The sequence below is a fragment of the Chamaea fasciata genome, unplaced genomic scaffold (genome assembly GCF_029207755.1).
Source record: "Chamaea fasciata isolate MVZ Bird 193981 ecotype frontalis unplaced genomic scaffold, bChaFas1.0.hap1 SCAF_33, whole genome shotgun sequence".
NCBI classification, from domain to species: Eukaryota; Metazoa; Chordata; class Aves; order Passeriformes; family Sylviidae; genus Chamaea; species Chamaea fasciata.
Window position 1 is genome coordinate 753,969 of NW_027094118.1, and position 23,778 is coordinate 777,746.

General features: G+C 52.9%; 2 protein-coding genes across 2 annotated transcripts in view; one reads left to right on the plus strand and one right to left on the minus strand.

The window, feature by feature from the left end:
* LOC136303427 (zinc finger protein 850-like) overlaps positions 1-23,778 on the plus strand; it is a gene marked incomplete at its 3' end in the record, with an annotated part of 418,758 nt that overhangs the window by 376,809 nt on the left and 18,171 nt on the right. The window lies entirely within an intron of this gene.
* Positions 16,903-20,761, minus strand: LOC136303390 (serine/threonine-protein kinase pim-1-like). The gene is made up of 8 exons (XM_066207072.1): positions 20,674-20,761; positions 19,875-19,963; positions 19,319-19,411; positions 19,148-19,198; positions 18,602-18,968; positions 18,208-18,384; positions 17,808-17,961; positions 16,903-16,906 (listed from the first exon to the last, which is right to left on the minus strand). Exons 1-8 carry the CDS (start codon positions 20,759-20,761, stop codon positions 16,903-16,905), a joined length of 1,023 nt encoding a protein of 340 aa, XP_066063169.1.

Here is a 23,778-nt window from a genome sequence, read left to right on the forward strand (position 1 = left end):
TAGAAGAAGCCTGAATACACCTCTGCTGATAAAGATCTCTATGTTAATACCATTAACATTGACTACATCGAATTTAAAGCTGATATCTGCCTGCATATCACATCCAAGTCTCTTTTCAGGTGTACAAAAAATGTGTCCATTTCACAGCATTTCTTCCTTTACTTCTCCACCTGGATCATACAGAAAATACATTTCTTGGCCACCAGCAAATCATTACCCCTTATGGGGACTGTTCCCTAAAGAGTTTCAGTACCAGAACAATGGACTACTGCACAGCACCAAATTTCAGTTGTGACTTAACTATTCCACAAAGGGGATTTACTGTAGTAAATCACCTCTCAGGAATACACAATTATTTGAAATTTCACTGACATTTTCCACTAACAAAACAGCACTTCTACTTTAGCAGTGATTCGAAGATGGAAGCTTTCCATTAAGCCTTTTCTTTCCTCTGGGTGTCAGAGTTGTCCTCAAAGTCCTTCTGTGTTAAAAATTAATTGTCTGCTTTGGTCTAACACACCCAATGTATTCGTTAGGGAGTACACGCACAGTAATACCTCAGAAAGGTTACAACCCTCCTCCCCAAGATCTTGGATGGCAATTTTGGGTTACTCTGAACCTCTCTCCAGCTTTGGCTTCCGAACTTTTCCTTTAATCTACTTTTTCATTCACTTCGTGTACACCGATACAGTAGTTTTCCTCTTTTTGTAACCTGGTGTCCAAATACCAGAACGACCGCTTGACCATTTCCATAAGCAAACCATCCTCTGCAAAAGTCTTCAGTCAGAATCTTATTATTAAAGCAACTTTTTCCAAGCAGTTTCTGCCGCAGAGTCAAAGGGCCCTCTGCTCAGAATCCTTTTCCTTAAAAGCACGGGGATATGGATGATTTCTGTGCCCCGTAAAGGTCCAGTGCCATTCACCTCTGGATACCAACCTGTTCTTCCATCTGACTGGGGATGGAGTCGCGGAAGATGAGAGGATTTCTCTCCAGCAATGATATCCTGCCCCTTGGCAGATATCAGGCAGTTCAAATCAAATTTCAGGTTTAGCTCACAACACTCAGGATGCTGACAGATGATGGAAGCACTGTCACAGCAGCTCTAGCTTGACTTTCTGCCTACACTACTGTACATTTTAAACCACTTCTGAACAGGATCGCTAGAAATGGGCAGCCATCCCTAAATCATCCCTGAAAACACAATGGCATCCAACAGGTGTTTGCTTGAGTTATCCCCCTAAGGGAAGGCAGTACTTAAACAGGCATTTAGAGGATAAAAGGAATAATTCTGTTCCTAAGAGCTGCCTCCTTCCCCCTTCTCCTCATTTGCCAAGGCCACGCACGAGGCCGATCAGCGCCGCCGGCGCCTCCGGAACCACCTGCAGCTGGCGGCCAAAGGTGACCAAAAAAACCCCCCCCAAAAAAACCCCAAAAAAATTTGGGGGGAGGGGGAATCCCTCCCCAGAATGATATTTTTACATTTTTATTTATTTCGGGGTTTTTTTGTTTGTTTAATCAGGCCCTCTCCGGCAAACCTTCGCTCCAAACCCGCTGAGCTCCCCCGGGGCCGCTCCGGCCGCGCCCTCAGACACCCCGAAAAGACCCTGGAAAGACACGTTGGGCTGAGGGGGGATCCTGAAAAATTCAAAAGAATTAAAAACCGGAAATATCCGACTCGTTTTTTGGGGCAAAAAACGGATAAAATCGGGAGGTTTTGGGGCGGTTTGGCCGCTGGGGGTTGCCGTACAAAATGGCGGCGCTGTTTGAGGGAGACGTGAGGGCGACAGAATGGCGGCGTCTTGAGGATCGTGCCGTACAAAATGGAGAAAACGGAGATTTGGGTGGAAAAAGGGGATTTGGGGGAAAAAGTGGATTTTAGAGATAAAAATGGAAATCTCCGACTCTAAATTTGGGGGGGAAAGGGCAAAATTTAGGGAGTTTTGGGGTGGTTTGACCGCTGGGGGTTGCCGTACAAAATGGCGGCGCGGTGTGAGGGGTGAGGAGCGGGCGGCAAAATGGCGGCGCCCTGAGGATCTTGCCGTACAAGATGGCGGCGCACGGGGTTTTTTTTGGCCGTACAAAAACGAAGAAAATGGAGATTTGGGGGAAAAAAATGGGATTTAAGGGAAAAAAAAAGAAATTTTAGAGAGAATAATGGAGATTTTGGTTGGGAAACGGGAAAATTTGTCGGGTTTGGGGTGGTTTGGCCGCTCGGGGTTGCCGTACAAGATGGCGGCGCGCGGGGGGTTTTGCCGGATAAGACGGAAATTTGGGGGGAAAATGGAGATTTTGGGGAAAAAAGGGAGATTTTAGGGGGGAAAATGGGGATTTTAGAGGGAAAAACGAATTTTTTTGGGGAAAAAAATCGCCTTAAAAAGAAAAAAAATCCCCAAATCGGCAAAACCTGAGGGGAAAAATTTTCCCAAAAACCACCTCAAACTCCCACAAACAAACAAACAAACAAAAAAAAAAAAAAAAAAAAAAAAAAAAAAAGAAAACCGCGGCGACAGCAAAACAACAACAACAAAAACCGGCGAGCTGAAAATTTATTGAAATTTAATTTTATTTAATTTTCATTAAAATAATTAAATAATTATTTAATTATTTTAACTAAAATTTTTCGATCCCAAAAATCCAAAAAATTCACCCCAAAATTTCCACCCAAAATCCCAAAAAATGACCCGAAAATTTCCACTGAAAACTGAAAATTTTTAAGCCTCAAAATCCCTCAATTTTACCCCAAAATTCCCGCTGAAAATTGGGATTTTTAGAGCCTCAAAAATCCCCAAAATTCACCCCAAAATTGGAATTTTTGAAGTTCCAAAACCCCCAAAATTTCCACCCAAAATCCCAAAAATTCACCCCAAAATTCCCACTTAAAATCCCTCAAAAAACCCCAAAATTCCCACTAAAAATTGGGATTTTCAGAGCCCCAAAATCCCCAAAAATTCACCCCAAAATTTCCACCCAAAATCCCCAAAATTTACTCCAAAATTCCCTCCCAAAATTGAGATTTTTAAAGCCCCAAAATCCCCCAAAATTCCCACTAAAAATTGGAACTTTTAGAGCCCCGAAATCCCCCAAAATTCACCGAAAATGCCCTAAAAATGACCCCAAAATTCCCACTAAAAATCAGGATTTCAGAGCCCCAAAATCCCAAAAAATGACCCCAAAATTCCGACTGAAAAATGGGGTTTTTTGAAGCCCCAAAATCCCTCAAATTCTCCCCAAAATTCCCACCCAAAACGCCAAAAATTCACCCCAAAAATTCCCATTAAAAATCAGGATTTCAGAGCCCCAAAATCCCAGAAAATGACCCCAAAATTCCCACGAAAAATTGGAATTTTTAGATCCCCAAAATCCCCCAAATTCTCCCCAAAAATCCCAAAAAACCCCCCAAACCCCCTCCCAGTACAAACCAGTACAAACCAGTAAAGAAAAACCCCAAACCAGTATAAACCAGTATAAACCAGTACAAACCAGTCACCCCAAATCCCTTCCCAGTTCATCCCAGTTCGTCCCAGTGACCCCTAAAGCCCCTCCCAGTACAAACCAGTAAGGAAAACCCCCAAACCAGTACAAACCAGTATAACCCAGTACAAACCAGTACAAACCAGTATAAACCAGTAACTCCCAGTATCCCCCAGCGCCAGGCCCTGTCTCTGAGCCGCTCCCTGGAGGTCGCCGAGCGTCGAGAGATCCCAGTTCAAACCAGTACGGAAGGGTGCGGGCACTGGGACGGGGACTGGAGGGCACTGGTTTATACTGGGATGGACTGGGAGTGAGTTTGGGGGTCACTGGTTTGATACTGGGATGGACTGAGAGTGGGTTTGGGGGTCACTGGTTTGTACTGGGATGGACTGGGAGTGGGTTTGGGGGTCACTGGTTTGATACTGGGATGGACTAAGAGTGGGTTTGGGGGTCACTGGTTTGTACTGGGATGGACTGGGAGTGGGTTTGGGGTCACTGGTTTATACTGGGACGGACTGGGAGTGGGTTTGGGGTCACTGGTTTATACTGGGATAGACTGGGAGTGGGTTTGGGGTCACTGGTTTGTACTGGGATGGACTGGGAGTGGGTTTGGGGTCACTGGTTTATACTGGGATGGACTGGGAGTGGGTTTGGGGTCACTGGTTTATACTGGGATAGACTGGGAGTGGGTTTGGGGTCACTGGTTTATACTGGGATGAACTGGGAGTGGGTTTGGGGGTTACTGGTTTATACTGGTTTAAACTGGTTTCGGGGTTTCTGGGCGTGGTTTAACCTTTGCCCCTCCCCCACATGTGAACCGACCATGCCCCTCATCAGGCCACGCCCCCTTCCCTTATATAGATCGACAACAAGGGCGGGGCAAACTGGGCGGGGCCTGGGGGTTACTGGGTTCTACTGGGAGGGAGTGGGAGGGGCCAACGCGGCTCTGACCCCGCCCACCGCGCCGATATGCAAACTTATGTAAATGAGAGCACAAATAAACGCGAATGACGTCACTGACCACGGGGACTGGGAGTTACTGGTTTGTACTGGGAGGGGCCTGGGCGTGACTCAGACCCCGCCCACCTCACCGAGGCGCCAGCCTTATGTAAACTTATGCAAATGAGAGGCGAAATAAACGCCGGTGACGTCATTTGTACGCAGAGGAGCAAAGCGGCGCCGCGGAGCATGACGGGATACACCGGGGCGCAGAGCGGCACCGCAGGGAATGACGGGATACACCGAGGCGCAAAGCGCCAAAGGGCATGTCGGGATACAACGAGGCGCAAAGCGCCGCGGGGCACGACGGGATACACCGAGGCGCAAAGCGGCGCCGCGGAGCATGACGGGATACACCGAGGCGCAAAGCGGCGCGGGGCATGACGGGATACCTGCAGTTCCTCTCCTAAAGGAAGGCTCAGCCTGGGACTCATTCCTCTCTCTTCCAAGACACTACTTTAGAAAACTGCAGGATTCCAACCTAACCCTTCCTCCAACACAGGGGCTGGAAGAAAAGATTCAGAATTTCTGTCCACCCCCATAGGTTCAGCCATACAGCTATGGCAAAATGCATCTCTTCTCTGCACTCTTCTCACGTAAGATTTGTTTCTTTAATAAACCTTTCCTCGCAGGAGCAGTCTTACATCAGTATGAGATTTGTAATGTTTTAAGCAAATTTATAAACCAAGGGTTTGTAGTTGCACATACAGCAGAGATTCCAGATGAGAGAAGAGCAGACCAAATGCAGCCAGACTGGTGTTTTAAAACTGAGGTCATCGACTGATTCCTGTGATCCACGATCCCAACACCAGGCCACACCTGGTGTTCTTGCCTCTAGAGAAAAGCGCACAACCTATTATCTCTGCTGAGCTCATTTGGTACCATTTAATACGTATTTATCACACACTCACTAAATGGCAAGTGTGCTTGCATCACTACCACAAAATGCTCTTGGGGATTTACTCAACCATTGATGATTACAGAAATGGTAAGAAGAGAGGCCAAACAATAGGGGGAAAAGGTGGATTTACCCTACACAGCATCCAAATTCTTAACAACAGGATGGACTTTGCCACTTATTGCTAATGCTAACTCACATAGAAGGAGTTAGAAGTTTGATCTGCAAGACAGTTCACACAAGGTCACAAAGGAAAACAAGCACTTTACATGTTGAATTTCACCCCTGTTTATGAGGTTTTCTCATGATATTTAACTTCAATTATCAAACACAAATTTTCAAACATACCAGTGAACATCCCTCAGTCCAGAGTCTGTGCCTATTTCTTGCTCTAAGTTAGATGAGCAAACAGATAAAATTGTATCAGCTCCTTTGAACCGACCAATTTCAATTCAGCTGTGGTTACAGCATTTCAACGGCGAACAAAAAGCATGCACAGCTGAGTTTCAGAAAATATAAATACTCACACAAAGCAACATTTTCAACTCCAAGAGTGTTTAGTATGACACACTTAACTACCTCCAGTACCTAAGAGATCTGTATTGAAAAATCTGAGCCACGTTACTAATTTTAAGTGGACACTAAAAAACCAAACCCAAACATTAACATGCCACATGTCCTGGCTCTCTTAGCACTGCATTGGCCATAAACACACAAGAATTTTGATTCCAAAGATTTCTCAAGGTTTCCTGGGTTTTTGTTGTTCCTACAAGTATCCCAGCTTGTTTTTACTCACTGTACCAGTCTCAGGTTGTAAACACAAGTGGGCTGTGACTCTCCCATGAGCAAGTTTTTTCATGTATTTGCAAAACTGACCGCACGAACGTGGTTACAGCTGCTCACATGCTCTACTGCCTACACACACTGAAATGCCAAACAATTAAGGAAGGCTCCAATGAATTCTCAAGATTTGGGATGCTTTTTAAGAGCTATTTCAAAAAATAACTAAAACCAATATTTGTTGATGCATTTACTACCACGTAATTGTACTAGAGCCCGTTGAAGAGACAAATTTGAGGTTTTTTTTTTTTAATGCCTTAACTTCATACTTGTACAGCAATCTAAACTGAAAAGCATCAAAATATACCACGTGGAATCACTAGTGCGACAACCAAGCCAAAAAAAAATCTCTGCTATCAATCTTCAGCAGCCAGCTCCCACTTTTTTACCCTGTTTTAGAAACCATTTCTTCTTACAGAGTCACTGCCAGGCCCTCACTTGGAGTCTACTGTGTTTGACAGATCAGCTACAACATTTTTCTTCTGTAAAACAACAGAACTTAGACCAGATTTTACTCACCCACAGACTCTGCAAGCTCAGGTGTCGTTGCTTTACACTCACTGTGTCAGGTTCTCCTACCACCAAGCCCGAAGGTGCCACAGTGAAGGAGCTCTGGAACTTGCTGCTCTGATGAAGGCACTTGCTCCAACTGCAGAGTTTCCACTCTGTCTAACTGAAACCTTGATTGATGCCAGCTGCGCCTCATTTGTTCCATCACCAGTTTTTCCTGAAGAGCAGCACTCACCCTCCAAATTTTAGCCCTGTAGGGGACAAAATTAAATTATATAAAAATATACAATGAACATCTATATTATTTATAAACTGAAGCATTTATGATTTATTTAATGAAACTGTAAAGTTTAGCCCTCTAGGGGCTAAAATTAAGGGGACAACAAGTAGAAAGACAAGAGAAGCACGGTCTGTCCAAGAAGTAAAAATCACTCAAGGCCCATCAGGAGTTTCAAAGTTTCCCTCAAATAGTAAAGATCACACAAGCAAAACAGAAGTCTCCAAAGTATCTAACAGAATCATTTTGTAGAGATTACATCAGTACATCCACCATTTAATTAATTCATTAACAGGTGCTAAAACCCCTCCTTTATCTGTCCAAAGACCAATCGTGCACAGAAAAGAGGAACATATGGAAATGAAATAGAGTCTTGCAACATGGAGGCATGTGGGAGACAGACCTTTTGGGGATCCCGAAGGTGGCAGCACAATTACTAAATTACCTAAGCAAGAGTCAGCCGCCAAAAACTCCTGGGGAAGCACCACGGCCCAGAGCTGCCCCTGCCAGTGTCACATGGGACAGCTGCAGCTTGTTTGGAGGAATACCTAAAGGTGATCCACCCAGAAGGAAAGGGATCCTGCTTTAAGAGAAGTCTCTAGTTCTTAAAGGATTGCTGAAAGTAAGAGTACGTTTATTTGTATGTTTTACGCTTAATACTTGCTTGAATACCCCTCCAAAAATGTTGTTAATCTGATAACTAAGAACGTGCCATTTAAAAAAATGGCATGTTTTTGTCTCTTTCTTTCAAAAGTCAAATATTCCTTGTTGTTTCATGGAAAAGCTGGCTCCTCTCCAAACACATCCTGTGAGGCCTTTTCCAGTGAAGCAGTGTGCATAATGATAAATGAAAAAGGGAAAGGTTCTTGCAAGTATTTTTATCTGTAGTATGCAGGGGTTGATCTGTTACACCCAAAAATTATTTTCAACTTAAACAATTCACCTTTGCCAAATCCCTAACTCACTCTAAAACTCTAATAGGTACACACAACATTTCTTGTGAATAAGTTTGCAACAAATCCTACAAGTTCACCCTCAGGAAAGGTGGCAAACACCCCAAGGGACTATACAACGCACAATATACACTCCTTGGAAGCGGAGGGAGTGAGATTTGTCCTTCCTCCTTGTCTTGGTTTGGGAAGACAGGTATCTGCCAGGTAAAATTACAATCAGAGGCTCTTTGGCAAAGATTTGGGAAATAGGAATAGCAGTTCTCTACTAGTATGTAATACAAAGCAAACAAACACAAAAAACTCCCCCCCCACCAAACAACTACAGCATTAATGACAAACGACAACAGTACCAAGAACCCTGAGGGCTTTGTTTCACAAAACCCAGGGCAGTTTGGTTTCGCTGTCCCTGCAGGATCCTCAGAGCACCAAGCGGAAACAGTGGAAAAGTCCCGGGCTGGTCGCTGGGATGGCAGGGTGTCCCGGCAGGCAGGGGCAGGATGTCCCGGCAGCGCAGGGGGTGCAGGGTCACGCTGCAGCAAGAGGAGCAGCGCCGAAGGAGCCGAAGGCGAGGCAGGGCCTGGACCAGCTCCCGCAGGTGGCCGGGAAGACTCAGGATTCAGGCTGAACTGGTGATAGTAGATTTCCCAGGACTGGATCCCTTTGGCCACAGTGAAACTCCTCCAGCCAGCAACAGCCGTTCTCTGCTCGGCGTGCTCTGCGGCAGCTGAGATCCTCGAGGAGCGGCAGACACGCGTCTCCCCGAACGCCGGAGAAAGAAAAGCACGCAGCTGCCTCAAGCTTTGTCTTTTACCGGCGTTATCTTTCCTTTCCACCTTTGTCCACTTCTTTGTTTCGGTTAAGTAAACCTTTGTTTCCCGATGTTATCCTGCCACATGTACAGATGTTACCCCAGCACCACGGGGATCAGCTGGATGAAGGGGGATGAAATCCGGGATAATTCCCAACAGTGACGGCGCCTTCCCCCCGGGCCAGGATCGAGGCGCTGCCGGAGGAGCGGGAGCAGCACCGGTGCCGGGTGGAGCATCCCGGAATGCCGGAGCCCGGCATCTTCTCCTGGGCTGAGGCGGGGAATGTGGAATGTGGTACCTGGGAGTTTGGGAATGTGGCGCAGTGGGATGGAGGTTCCCCTGCCCCTCCTCACCATCCCGTGCTTCCCAGAGCCGGAATCCAGCAGGAATCTCACCCTGGTGGTCGTTGTGTCCGTCATCGCTGCCATCGTGGTCATTCTCCTCATCGGATTCAGCGTCTGGAAGCTCCAATCCGGTTCTGCCCAAACCCATCCTGGGGGCTCACCCTGTTCTTCCCCCCCTCCCAAGACTCCTGGAAATCCCCCCATGACCCCACCAGTCCTCCCCCAAATCCTCCTGGGTCCCCCCTAAGCCCCTCACGGGGATTCCTGGGATTGTCCCCATGTCCCCTCCTCCAGGACTCTGGGGTTCCACCCTGACCTGTCTGTGCCCCCCTGGTTTCTTCCACAGCCCCCCCATGATAGTGGGGGCAGGGGCCGAGTGCTGGTGTCCCCCTGCCTGCAGCAGATCCAGGGGTGAGGGAGTTCAGGGGAGCCCTTAGTATTTTGGGTCCCCTGGGAATTGGGGTGACCCTCGGGGTCCCCCAGGATCTCCCTTAACACGCTGACGCTGCCCAGTGAGAAGGTTCAGACCCGGCACGGGGTCCCAGCTCTGTCACCTGCCCTGCCCAGGTACCCCCCAGCCCCTCCCTGGGAACCTCCAATCTCCCCGTGACACCCCAACCTGCCCTGGAACCCCAAAAACATCCCTGGGGCCCTCCAAAAACTCCCCAAGATTGCAAACGCCCCGTACGAACCCCCTAAACCCTCTCAGGACATCACAATTCCCATGGGACCTCCCAACACGCCCCCAAGCCCCCTTGAGCAGGTTTATACCTGGCACGGGGTCCTCATCACCACCATCGGCATCACCCAGGTAGCCCCAGACCCCCCCGGGACCCCCAAACCCTCCCGGGACCCCCAAGCCCCCCATGGGGGCTCCACTACCGGAATCAACGGGAGTGGTGTCGCCCTGCCAAGGGGAGTTAAAGCGGCGCCTGACTGTCGGGGGTTCTTAAAGCCGTGATGGTGGGGAGACCCCCAAAAATCCACCCTGGGGGGCACTCTCCCATTTGCTGCACTCGAGGGAGCCCCAGACAATGACGGGTCCTGGGCTGAGCCCCCCACTCAGCCGGGGCTGTGGAGGGAACTGTGGGCGCTGGGACAGGGCTTGGGAGTCCTGGGGTTTACTGGGGGACCCCTACTGGGAACTCCCTTCCCGCTGTCCCACCTCCCCCTATCCCCCCCTCTCACCCCTTTCCCATTGTTCCCCCAAACCTCCGCTGCCCCCGGCTCGGTTTGGGGGTGACCCACCCCTTTCCCACCGTGTCCCGGCCCGGCCCCGCTCACCCGAGAGCTCCCGGCCCGCGGCCGCACGGACGGAGGAGGAGGAGGAGGAGGAGGAGGGACAGAGGAGGAGGAAGAGGAGGGATGGAGGAGCTGGAGCCGGCAGAGGAGGCACTGCGTGACTTCACTGCTCTCTGGATCTGCAGCTCCTTCGCCCCGGGACCATCGCCCCCGTATCCTGCGGGTGACCGGGGAGGGGGAGCGCGCCCCAAATATCCTGGGCGGTTTTTTTGAAGCGGGGAGGGATGTTTGGAGCTCACAGAAAATATATTTATGGCTCCCGGGGCTTTTTTCTGTCGGGGCCGGGCAGCTTGATGTTTGGATCTGGCAGGGCTCCAGAGCTGAGGCGCAGATGCCCCTCAAGGGGACATGGGGGGTCCCCGGGAGGTGTTTTTGGGGGTCCCGGTGGCGGTGCCGGCAGAGCCCCGGCGGGAGGCGGGTCCCCCCGCGGTGGGGTTGGGCTTCCTTAAGTTGGTGCGTGTCTCTTTGGTGCTGACCCTGCCCGCCAGCTAAACCCTGCGGGCCCCATAGAACCAAAGGTGCCCTGGGAGCCTGCAGGGCCTTGTGGAGCCAGGGGACCGCAGTGACACTGTGGATCTCCTCTCTGCACAACTGTTTTTCAAACTGCAATATCAGTAATTGCTGCCACGCCATAGGCTTAAATAATCCACTCTGTTCACTATTGTTTCAAAGGATGACTTTGATTTCTCCTTGACAATCTGCATCAATTCCTTCTCCCATGACATCAACGCTTTTCAAGGCCAAGCTCCAGTGAGCAGTTCTCAAACCTCCAGTGTCCTGGAGAAATCTGAGTTCCTATTCCTGTATTGATAACTCTCATTTGCTTCTGATTTGTCCTAATTAATTCTAACGCATGAAGGTCCAGCCCTGCAGCCTCTGGGGTGGCCCTGTCAGGGGCCATCACACCCAGAACAATTTCCCCAGAAGTCAAAGTCTCACTGTGCACGGTTGTATTCGCAAACTGGGCGCAGCTGTGCACATCCAGGGGTTTCCATTTCCCCACTGGGTCCATTGTTAAGGGTATGGAGAACATCTGTGGGATGGGTTCTCCATCAGGACAGGTTCCCATCTCCTCATTTTTTCACCTGCTCTTTCAACTGCCCCTTTGTCTGTTTGATGATCCTGCAGCTTGTGAATAGTCTGGTACATGAAAACACCAGCAGTCCAAATCACTGTATTTTCACAGTAACAGACAAAGCATTCCACACCACAGTATCAGCAAACCCCATAAAAATCGCCAATTTCATCCCTTCCTCCTTTATTCCTTGCAAGCAGTCTCACAAAGTTTAGCACTGACATTTGAGTCGTGGCCAATGCTTTTCTGTAGGGTATTTAGTGTCACATCCCTGAGCAGCCAAAGGTGGCAAATCAGTATTGTCAGCATTACTGCACATTATTATTATTGTTTCACATATAAAGATAGAGATATAGATAGAAACATAGATTTAGACATAGTGTAACACGAGGCTGGTGGGTTGGAGACAGACACACCACACAGTATCTTCTTGAGTTCTGACCAACAGCCACAATTTATTGTTCCAAGCTCCCTTTTATGGTGAGTTTGAATTTCCCGGGCTTGGAAAGCCAACTGGTTGGGAATCTCTGCACTGCCCACATCTCTGGCCAGGGGTGTGTCTGCAGCCAGGGCTTGGATGGGCTTGGCTGAGCTCTTTGTTCCCCCGGGGACTTCTAGAACAAGCCAGGTCAGCCCAGTTGGGTCTGTTATGATCAGACTCATTATGCCCAGCTGTGAACCAGCTGGACCCTGCTACATCTCCTGCCTTTGCTTTTATTAAAATGCAGATTGTTTTCTGTTATCCCATTTGCAAGGGCCCTTTTGCAGACAGGGTAACACAAGACAGCATGGGTTTAATTGGAAGGAGGTTTTGACCAACTTAATTCTGCTCAGCCAGTGATGTGCCCCATGTACCACTGGAGCTGCAGCACTCACTCCCAGGAGCTGTCAGGCGAGATCACAATCTTCCGGGCTGGCATGTTACAGGTTAACTGCTTATGGTTCCAAACTACAACTTAACACTAAAACAAGAAAACGTTCAACTTTTAAAACCCTGAGAAAAACCAATTAACAGAATTAACAAGATTAACAATTAACAGAAAAACAATTTGTAAACAGAAAAAACCACTCTGTAAACAGAAAACCAGTTTGTAAACAAACAGAATCCTTAAATGCACCGTCACTCTAAGAGTCCCAGCTCTCCACGAGGTCGGTGAACAAGCTGTTTCCAGCACTGTTCCACACACGGCTCCACACCGTCTGTGGAGGGGCCACCAGGAGAATGCTGCTGGTGGTCTTGGACAGGACGTAAGGTAGGACAGACACGTCGGGCAGGTGCCCAAAGCGTTCCAGTGTCCTTGCAAAGCACTTTGCAAGGCTGTACTGTTAGCAAAACACCATTAGAATTGCTCTTGTGTCACGGAGACAAGACAACTCTTGAAGCATCCGTAGCATTCAACTGTAAACACCTGCGACAACATTTCATAATTAACTGTGCAGTTAGTTCAAAGACGGTGGGTGCCGTCTTTTTTCCTTGATGAGGTGGAAGCATTCATTCTGGAATGTGCAAAGGATCAGGCCAGCGTGGATTCCACTGCCCAATAACACCAGTAGGATGAAAACTAACAATGAGAATAAACACAGTGATCCACACCTCTGGGCATATCCGGTGGACTTGTCTGTTGGTGATAGCTTGCTCTGCTGTTTCAACAGCAGCTTTTGCCTCCAGGATTAATTTTGTGGGGGAAGTTAATTCAGAGTCACCCTTTAGGAGGTCAAAAAAAGGTGCTAGTTGAGAGTCAGTCAGTCCTAGGTAAGGTCTGACCCAGTTGATGGTACCCAAGAGTTTTTGTGCATCGTTTAGAGTCAGAATTTTGGTTGGAAACGGAATTGTTTGTGGCTGTATGGTCTGGTTCATTATTTTGAGTCCCCAATATTTCCAGGGTGGTTGCTGCTGCACTTTCTCTGGTGCTACTTGCAGCCCAAGTGGTTTGAACGCTTGCAACAGGCTTGGCTGAATCAGTGAGAGTTCTTTTCTGGTTTGGGGTGCAATCAAAATGTCATCCAGGCCATGGTAACAGTATGCCCCTGGCAACTGTTCTCTCACTGATCAGAGTACCTGAGCAACACCCCACTGACACATTGTGGGGCTGTTTCCCACGCCTTGGGAAAGTTCTTTCCATTGGTAACGTTGCACTGGTGCAGTGTTATTAATAGAAGGCACGGTCAAGGCAAACTTTGGGGTATCATCTGGGGGTAATGGAAGAGTGAAAAAACAGCCCTTTAAGTCCACAATCAGGATGTCCCAGGAGGCAGGCCGCATTGTGGGACATCGATGGCACACCAGGCTGCAATGTGCCCATTCTCTCCATCGTGGAATTGGTTTTTCTCAGGTCATGGAGTAACCTCCACTTAGCAGATTTCTTTTTTATAACAAATACTGGGGTGTTCCAAGGGCTCATAGATGGCTCTATGTGTCCTTGAGCCAGTTGTTCCTGTACCAGGGTTTTTAGGGCATCTAAGTCTCTCCTTTCCAAGAGACCACTGTGGTACCCACTCAGGCTGAGTAGTGAGCCATTTCAGAGCCAGTGTGGGGTACTTTACACCCTCTAATACAGTGGCCCCTGTCAAAAATCTGTTCCCACCTCAGCCCACTCCAGAGCCAGAGAACTCTAGGGAAGGGCTTCCCATCCAGGAATTTCGGATAGGACTGATTCCTCACCTTTAGATTTAAAAAGTGTCATTTTGTGCTGATCCGGCCAAGCTATGCCAATTTTGTTTTCGCAGTGGGCAGGCTCAGCACCAAGGACACAGACACCACCTGAAGGAATCAGTGAAATTTACTACAGTTCAAAGCAGCAAAGGAGCACAGAAGGAGCAGCTCAGCAATGCAGCCAGCCGTCACTACCACGGATTGCCCGCAGTGATTGAGAAAGATCCATCACCAGTTACCCTCAGCCTTTCCCATCACCCACACCCACACAGCAGCTGGGGAAGCTGTCACAGCCAAGGACTGCAGAGCCTCTCCCGGACACTGGGAATTCCTGCAGCTGCCTCCAGCCACAGCTGAGGCTCCAGCCTGGCTGGGAGAGGGCCCAGCTTTGATAGTGCTGAATAAACACACTGCCAGCAGCACTCCTAGTGCAGGAACATCTGCTTGCATCCTCCTCTTGGGTTTCTCCCAAAGCCTGGCCAGGGCCCAAGGAGGAACCAGGGGAGTTGCCTTTGACCCTACAGCCCCGAACAAGGCCAGATGTCAGACTTCATGGCCTTGTCTGGCTTCTAAATACAGAAAGGTCAATACATGTTTCACTAAGGAGAGGATGCATCTATTACAACGCTAATGACGGTGCCTATTTTGTTAACGAGCAGATACAAAGATAACCTTTGGCTGGAAGGTTCATCGAGAGGTCACCTTTGGCTCAGGGCCGCTTGTTCAGGCCTCAGTCAGGCCTCTTGTCCAGGCCTTGGCACTTCAGGCTTTAGTGCTGGGCTTGACACTGCTGGCTTAACACTGGGACTTGATGAGCTCCCAGGTCTTTCCCAACAGAAAGGATTCTATATTTCCATGATTTTATCTGCTGGATTCAGTCAGGTCCATGTTAGCAGCATTACTTTGGTCAAAAAGTTCCCTCTTGGTCAGCTCTTGTGGCCTAAGGCTTCAGCTCCTTCAGCTCCTGGTGCTAAGCTGCTCACGCTGAACGAGACGACTCAGAGAGAAGAATACAGTTCATCCAATTCCATCTGGGACACTGAGAGGGGAGGGTGTGCAAACAGGAGCATTGTCTGGTGTCCCCTCCTCTCTGCCCTTCACGCCTTTCAGCGCTTAGAAACAGCCGAGAGCTTTCTCCAAGAGTGCGATGAAGCAGCTGCTCCTGCTCCCAGGTCTGGCTCTCTCCAGTCTCTGACCTTGCCTGCTTTTGTCCCTCTTGCTGTGCCCTCTGTTCCCCCGGGGCTCGGTGGCTGCTGCCCAGGACTGTGGAAGTGGCACAGATCCAGGGGTCGAGACCCTCCTTCCTCTGCCCTTGCAGCTGCCTGCTCACAGCAGCCTTTTCCATCTGGAAGCTCCACGTGGAGAGGGAGTCCTCACCTCTGTTCCTTGCACAGCCCCCAGGAGCCCAGGGCTGCCATCTCAAGTCCCTGCGGGCCCTGAGGGCTCCCGGGTGCCTCAGGCTGCTGTGACACCGCTGCCCACGGGAGGGAACAGTGGCGGGGGCTGTGCTCAAAGCCAGCTCCATCTGCTGCTGCTGCTGCTGCTGCTGTGGGGGTCGTTTGTCCAGCCCTGCCCCAGACTGAGGGATCGGATCCAGGCCCTGCTGCTGCTCCCTGGGGATCAGGCACAGTTTGGTTGTCGCCGTCAGGGCCAGCAGAAGCCGTGGCCGGAGCAGCGGGTGCTGACAGTGCCCCGAGGCCCGGGGCCGGAGGTGTTCCTGTGCTGGGGGCTGGTCGGAGCTGCCCCTGGTTCTCCCTCTGCCTCCCGCAGAGCTGGGCCGGGCACAAGTGGGGCAGCACAGCAAACAGGGAGCCTGCCAGTCTCTTCCAGCCCTGTCTGCTCAGAGTTTGGGCCTTGGAGCTGCAGGTGGACACAGGCAGCTGCTCCTGCTCCCTCTGCGTGTCCCCGTGTTCAGCAGTGCTGCTCCATCAGTCTGTGCCCAGCAACGGGGAAAAGCCTCAGCCCTGCAGGGCCAGGAGCTGCCGGGCTCTGCCTGGGGAGCTGCTCCACACGGGAACCAGCAGCAAAGGACATTCCTTCCCTAGGACAAGTTTTCTATTAAGGAAAGAAAAAAAAAGAAAATTAAAAACAACACAGAAAAAAAGTGGAAGATAAAAACAAAACCCAAGTGCAGCGTAGTAAAAATACTTTATAGCTTTGGATAAAGAGATAACTGAACTTTTTCAAATGAGATCTCCATTTTTTACTCCATAAATGTGCTGATGGCATGGATCCATCCTGCTGACCTCAGCAGCCTTTTAAAAAAGATTTTGTGGTTTGTTTCCAGTATTATTTTAAATTGTGATTGAAGCAATAGGAAATTGCTTTGTGCCCTGCCAGCTCCAAGCAGGACTGGGAATCTAAACTTTGCCAAACCCCAAATCCTTTACAAGACGACCTTCCTTCTCACCCTGTGAATGAGCTGCACATTCCCTTTGAAATTGTCAGGGGTTTCGTAAAGACGCAAAGTCCCACTTACAGCTTTTTGCTCTGCTTGGGAAGTGCAGAAGGGCAATTCTTCATCCATCCGCTCCAGACTGCACTGCCTTAGGAACGCCGTCCACTCGCCAGGTTTTGCTCACTTGTGGCACTTCTGGAGGAGGAAGAAAGGGCAGTTGCACGATTCCAGCCAAAAAAGGAACGAAGAGCGGGACAGACAAAACATCCTGTGGAGATCCAGGCGTTCAGTTGGAACTGTGGAGTGCTTGGGTTCTTGCCAATTGGATGTGGATCCCTCACTGCAATCTCTTGGCCTGCAGGAGAGTCTCACTCACCTGCAAAAGCAGAAAGCTCACTCGGTGGGCTCAGAATGGGCTCGTCTGATGCAAAGCTGTCAGAGCAATGTGAGGGCAGAGCCGGCCCAGCCGTGCCTGGGGCTGAGCCCAGCAGAGCCCTGGCAGAGCCCAGAGCAGCCTCAGCACCCGCAGAGCCCGGCTGGAAGGAGAGAAACCAGAAAGTGCCCGTCAGCCGAAGGCTCCTGTCCCCTCGTCCCGACCGCCCGCAGTGCCCAGGCCACGCTGGCCGTGCTCAGAGCTGGGCCCAAAGCTGCCCATCACTGCTGCCTTTGGGGGCAGAGCAGGAGGGCAGGACACGTGCCCAGCCTGCAGCCGGCCACGGCACATCCAGCCCTCAGCAGCTGCGCAGAGCCAAAAGGCAGCTTGACGGCCGAGTGAAGAATCTGTGGCGTCTGCCCCAGCAAAGGGAGGAACCTTTGGTGCCCGGCCAGGCCGTGCCATGCCCACATCTGGGAGCATCCCCCCAGCTGTGGACTCACCTGCAAATTGGGCCCCAGGGAGCGTGTCTGAAGAAGGTGCCAGAATCCAAGTCGATCATCTTCAGCTGCCGGTGGCCAGGTCGAGGAAGAGCTTGGCATCCTTGGGGTTGTCCTTGGTGTCTCCAGCAGCAGCCCCACCTGATACAGCTTCTCCAGGGGCTCCTCCTTCCCTGGGGGCCAGACCAGGCTGTCAGTGCTCTGCCCAGGGCCCCAGCCACCAACGAACCAGGACAAGCATAACTAGGGTGGATGGTGGCCACCAGTGCTTGCTACACCAGGTCTCCAGCTCCGCCCCAGCACAGATGTTCCCATCTGGTCATCCCTGCTCAGAGCTACAGGCAGGACAAAAACACTCTGGTTTTCTTTAGCACTGATTGCCATGAGATGTGTGGAGCTCTTACCTGTCAGGTCTTTGGATCAAACTGTGCACATGGACCTCTCCCATCTTCTTGGGACGATGAACACCCTGCACCCAAGGATCACTGAAGAGGTCTTCTAAGGATGGCCTGTCCAAGGGTTGCATGGACAAACACCTCCTGATAACATTTTGGCACTCTGAAGAGAGAAACCAGAAACCAGCAGTCAGTTGGAGAAGGATCCCGTCTGCTTTGCCCCTCCATTCCCGTGCCCAGGCCATGCTGGGTGTGCCCAGAGCTGTGCCTAAACTTCCCCATGGATTCTCTGTTTGGAGGAGAGCAGGACATGTGCCACCTCCTCAGCAGCTGCCAGAGCAGGCTGCTCATCAGCCTGCTGCTGTCTCCCAGCACCGGGATTCCCCTGTGCCCAGAGATGAGGACCCACCTTGAGAGAGCCATCGTGGGAACAAGATGCGCCCCCAGATGAACTGCTGGCCCCTCCTGAACGGGTGCTTCCCCATGACCAGGTGGTACAGCAGGAGGCCCAGGGACCAGATGGTCGCTGCCTCGCCGTGGTAGCGTTGGTGGTGGATCCACTCTGGTGGGCTGTAGGGCAGGGTTCCTATGGAACACAGACGGAGTTCATCAGGGGATGCTGCAACTCCTAAAGCCTCGCCCCGGCATCCCTGGGCGTGTGGGGGCTGGCCCCCTCCCGCCTCCACCCAAAAGCAACTTGGCTCAAGAAATAACGCCGCTCCTAGCAGCGAGAGGGGGAAGCCGCGGTGCTACAGCCAGGCTGGGCCGTGAGATGCCCAGGAACATCCCCTGAGAGGGCTCACCTGCAAATTGCCTGTAGGCTGTGTCTTGGAGGAAGGCGCCACAGCCAAAGTCGATCAGTTTGAGCTGCCCGGTGGCCAGGTCGAGCAGGATGTTCTCGGGCTTGATGTCGCGGTGCAGGACCCCGCAGCTGGTGCAGTGCCGCACGGCCTCCAGCACCTGGCGGAACAGCCCCCGCGCCTCCTCCTCCGGCAGGAACCTCCGCTCCGCCAGGAAACCCGAGAGGTCCTGGCACCGCTCCGGACGCTCCAGCACCAACAGGAAGCCGTTGGGGAGCTCAAGCCACTCCAGCAGCTGAATGATGCCACCACATCCAGAGGACAGCCTGTCCAGCAGCACGATTTCCAGGGGCGCACGGGCGCCGTTGGGCTGCCGAAGGACCACGATGCCGTCAGTGGGGCTGAGGCTGTGCCAGGGCTCGGGAACCCCTCACCCAGCCCCGGATGCTCTGGGCCCCCCGCTCAGCCCACGCCCGCTCTCCCTGCAGGGCTCCCGCCGGCTCTTCCCCTGCCGGGCCCCAGCTTCTCCCGCCGGCCCCGCTCACTCACCAGCTCGCCCCAGTGCTGGACGCGGGCCCGGGGCACGCATTTGATGGCCACCTGCGAGCAAAGGCCAGCAGCGGGCTCAGCTCGCCGCCTGCCCCGCCGCGCCCCGATCTTCTCCTCCTCCTCCTCCGCCCTCCTCCTCCTCCTCCGCCCGCCGCCAGCCCCGCCGCTCACCGGGGCGCCGTCCGAGAGCCGCGTCCCCGAGTAGACGCTGCCGAAGCCTCCGCGCCCCAGCAGCGAACCCAGCCGGTACCGGTCCTGCAGGGCCTCCCGCGCCTCCCCTGCGGGCGACACGCGGCCCTCAGCGCTCGGCCCGGGGCCAGACACGGCCCCCGAGCGCCCCCCGAGCGCCCCGGGCCGGGCATCCCCACCCGCCCCGGGCCCCGGCGGCTCGAGGCCGGCGGCTGCGCTGCCGAGCGGCGGAGCTCGGGCCGGGGAAGCCGCGGCGGAGGCGGCGGGAGCGGCCGCGCCGCGTGTGTCCTTAGCGGGGCCCGGGAGGAGCCGGGGCCGGGGCCGGGGTCGGGGTCGGGGCCGGGGCCGGGATCGGGGTCGGGGTCGGGGCCGGGGCCGGGGCCGGGGCCGGGGCCGGGGTCGGGGCCGGGGCCGGGGTCGGGGTCGGGGTCGGGGCCGGGGCCGGGGCCGGGGCCGGGGCCGGGGCCAGGCTCGGGACAGGCGCAGTCAAAGCGCAGCGATGCCGCCCTGGCCCCAGGCACTGATGCCCGCCCAGCACCGCCACAGCCAGCACCGCCAGAGCCGGGCGGAGCCCAGACCGAGGCGGGACGCCCGGGGCCGGGGGCGGGCCCGGGGCATGGCCCAGCCCTGCGGGGGGAGAGGGAGAGGCCGGGACGGGGACGCCGAGAGGGGCCGGGGGGGTCGGGAAAGGGACACCGGGAGAGGCTGCGGGACAGCGAGACAGAGTGCGGGACAGCGGGAGAGGGAGAGGAGGAACAAGAGAGGGACGGGGACGGGTCGTAGACGCCGTAGACTCGCTGCTGCCGCTGCTGCTGCCGCTGCCGCCGCTGCAACTGGAGCCCTGGGGCCGTTTGTCCGCGTGTCCGTTCCACGCTCCAGCCCCGCGCTCCCCGGGGGCAGCCCCCGAGCCGCTCCAAACACGGCAACTTGGCCGTGCTGAGCCCAGATCCAGAGGCCTGACTCCTGCGCCGTGGCAGAGGAATTCCCTCGGTCGCTGCTGTGCATTGTCCCTGCTGAGGCTCAGACACTGTCAGGACACATTCCCTGCTTGTAGGATTCGTGCCCGACCCAAGCACTACGCTTATGTCTCCAGCGTTACTTTGCAGCAAAAACAGGGGAAGGCAAACTCTGTGTACGGCCCATGGTATTTTCGAGGGTCTAAAACTCACTAAGTCATCGATCTGAGAGGTGAGATCCATTTGGAATTAATGGCACGGAGAAGTAGTGCAACACGGAAAAGGGAAGCATAGAAATAAATAGAGGAAAACCTCTTGGTTTATTTCTTGCATTTTCATTTCACTTCTGGAAAGCTGTTGCAGTTTTCCAGCAACCTTCACCACAGTCCCAGCTGCTCTTTTCAAGAACCTTTGGTGGAGAATGAGGTCGAGCTTCTGGCACCAACTGCAGCTTCTCCTGGATTTCCATACTGAGTGCAGCACGACTTTTGCAGCAAAGCAGGACAAATGTTTGGTAAACTTTACAATTTGTCCTTTCTTTTTTCCTTGTGGGCTGGGGAGTTGTGCCTTTGGTAAGGTTTTCCTTGTTACTGTTTTAATCCAAGAAAACAGGAGGTGGCACCAGCACTTGTTGGGGAATGCAACCCTGACTGAATCCAGAGACAGAATCTCCCTGACACTGTGTGAGCTCCCCGGGCTGGGCTCAGGTTCCTGCTGGGACTCTGCAGAGAGCTCCAGCTGGGATCAGCAGCAGCTGGAAATACCTCTGGGCATCTCCCTTTTCTGCTGCTCGCAGGAAGCAATGAAGTGAGTCAAGAAGTTCTGGTTTTTCTTTCTCCGGGTGCATTTTTGCATTGTGTTTGACACCCCAGCGGCAATTTTTGTGATGGCCTCTCTAAGTTGATTCTATTTCAGCAGCACCAGCAGCAGGGCTGTGTTGGAGCGCTGCAAATGTGGCCTGTGTGGCTTTAATTCCCCTCGACTTAGTGCCCGGGGACTTGGGAGCATTTCAATCTCTTCTTTGCACGGTGCCTGTAACAGAAAGACTGAGTTCACTGTCACAAAAGCACAGCGGGTAGCAAGGATGGAAAAAGGCAATTGCAGTTGTCCTGATAAAATCCAGTCGGCAGCCAGAGGGGTGCAGCAGCCGCCGCGATCTCCAATTGCCAAGGCAAAGGCAGCAGCAGCCTCCTGCCGTCACCTCGGGCTGAGTGAAACAGTGCTGAAAACAGCGCTGGAAGCCGACCCTTCCTTTCTCTGGAGGCTGGGTCGGGGCAGCACAGGCGGCCCCTGAGCAGTCTGGGCTGTTGGCGGGTGAGCGTTGCTCCAGGCCGCAGTGGAGCCGGACAAAGGCCTTGGAAGGCGAGGCAGGAGCAGGTGGGAAGGGGCCGGCGCTGCTGCTGCTCCTGCCCGGGAGCCCCGGCCGGGCCGGGCCGGCGCCCGCTGCGCTGCGGCTCCTGCTGCTGCCAGAGCCGGGCGGGCCTCGGGGACAGGGAATGGACACGGGGGGACAGCAAAGGCCGGCGGGGCTGCGGGGATGCTGGTGCTGGGGCCAGCGCCGGCATGGAGCTTCGGCCGCAATTGACCCGGAGGGAACCGCTGGGCAAAGGCTCCATTTCAGCCTTTCTTTCCTCACGGCTGCGAAACGACCGAAATAAAAGGAGAACCAGCAGGGCCCGGCCCCTTCTCCTTCGGGAGGAGCTCCACGCCTGGGGCCGGGAGGGGCCCTGAGGGGCCGGGAGGGGCAATGAAGGGCCATGAAGGGCTGTCGGGGGCCAGGAGAGGTTCTGTGTAGCCAGGAGGGGTTTGAGGGGCCGTGAGGAGCCTCAGCCCCGGCAGCAGCGGGGTCCCACCGTGTCCCCAGGGCAGGGCAGCCGTGAGGGGCCGCGAGTGCAGACGTGGCAGCAGAGCGGGCTTGGGGCACCTCCGGGAGGGGATGAGAGCCTTCCCCAGCTCCAAACCACACCAAACCCACCACTAACAGGATTTCCCATCTTTAGAATCCACTGGCAACTTGGAGTCGACTGAACCGTTTAATCCCAGTGGAAAATGCAAGGGAATTTTCCTAATGAGTTACATCCAGCCTTGGTTAATCGTGTCTAAGATTTAAAAATCTGACCAGTGAAAAGTAACACTAATAAATAATAAGAACAATAGCAAGAAATAAACTCCCAAATCCCAACACTCAGCACCACACCAAAATGACCAACCTCATTTTTCTTTACTAGCACAAGGTTCATGAAAACAAATGCTGTTAACTTTCTCCACCTCACATCTTCCCCACCAGACAAATGAGGCCGTTTGCAGTGTTTAATACAAGTCACAATGGAGGGCTGGAGGGAAGAACGGGGAGACACTACCAATTTACATGTCAAACCCAGCAGTCCAGCTTCAAAGTGGAGAGAATAAAATGGAATGGGGGCAGGGGCTGGTCAGATGTTCCTCTAAAGCATGGCAAAATCACCTCCAAGTGAACAGGAGGGGAAAATCAATCCCTATAAACCACCCAGGGTGTTCAGGGACTCAGCTGTGAGGAGCTGGACATGGACAGAGGCATCTGGAACAGTTCTTTCCTCAGGCTGAGCTCTCCAGCCTCGCCCTGAAGTCAATCAAGTGCTTTCCCAGAGCATTCCATGGTTGCCAACCACCCTTCAAGATGTGGCTCACAGGAGCAGAGAACCTTTCTCAAGGTTCTGAGCAGAAAAAGTGGCAAGAGATGCCCAATTCAGAGCCCTGTTTAAAAACCTGGAAAATAAAAATCAGTTGAACTCTGAAGCCCAGCGGTGGCTCCCAGAATCTCAGAGCCAAGGGGAAACGGGAAAGGCTTTTTACAAGAACCAACGCTGAAGAGCTCCCAGATGAATGTGTGTGACATTTTGAGAGGCTTCCAATTTTCCACAGTTTCCCTTGAATTGTTGAAATTGATTTTGCCTTTGCCTCCTCTTGCACTAAAGGAGCCTCATTTCAGCAGCCAGGAAGGCAAAGCTCATTCCTGGCCCTGGCTGCTGCTGTCCGTGCAGCATTTCCATCCCTCCTGTGGCCTCTTCCCTCAGGGTCCCCAGCAGCAGCAGCAGCTGCCGGAGCAGCACATGGAAGCTGCAGATGGAAGTGCTGCCCACCCCAGCCTGAAGCTGCACAAGGATCCTGCTGCCAGGAACCCCAATATTCCCTCCCAGGGGCCCTGCAAACAGTCACCAATTTTCAGAAGAGCAGTGTGGACAGCAGCTGCACCTGGCCGTTATCCTCTATGAAAGGAAGAAAAAAAGACCTCAGCATCGGCTGCTCGGGGCTCCGCTGGGCGTGAGCCTGCAAACCCACAGGGCACCAAGTGTTTGGTGGGCACACAGTGGCCGTGGCTGGGGGCACAGAGCCTTGCATGGTCAGAGAGTGGCAGGAGCACCGCAACCAGCTGCAGGGCGACAGGGCTGGGTCTCAGCATGTCCTTGTCCAAAACTGCAAAGCTGAGCATCACGGCCGTCATCCTGA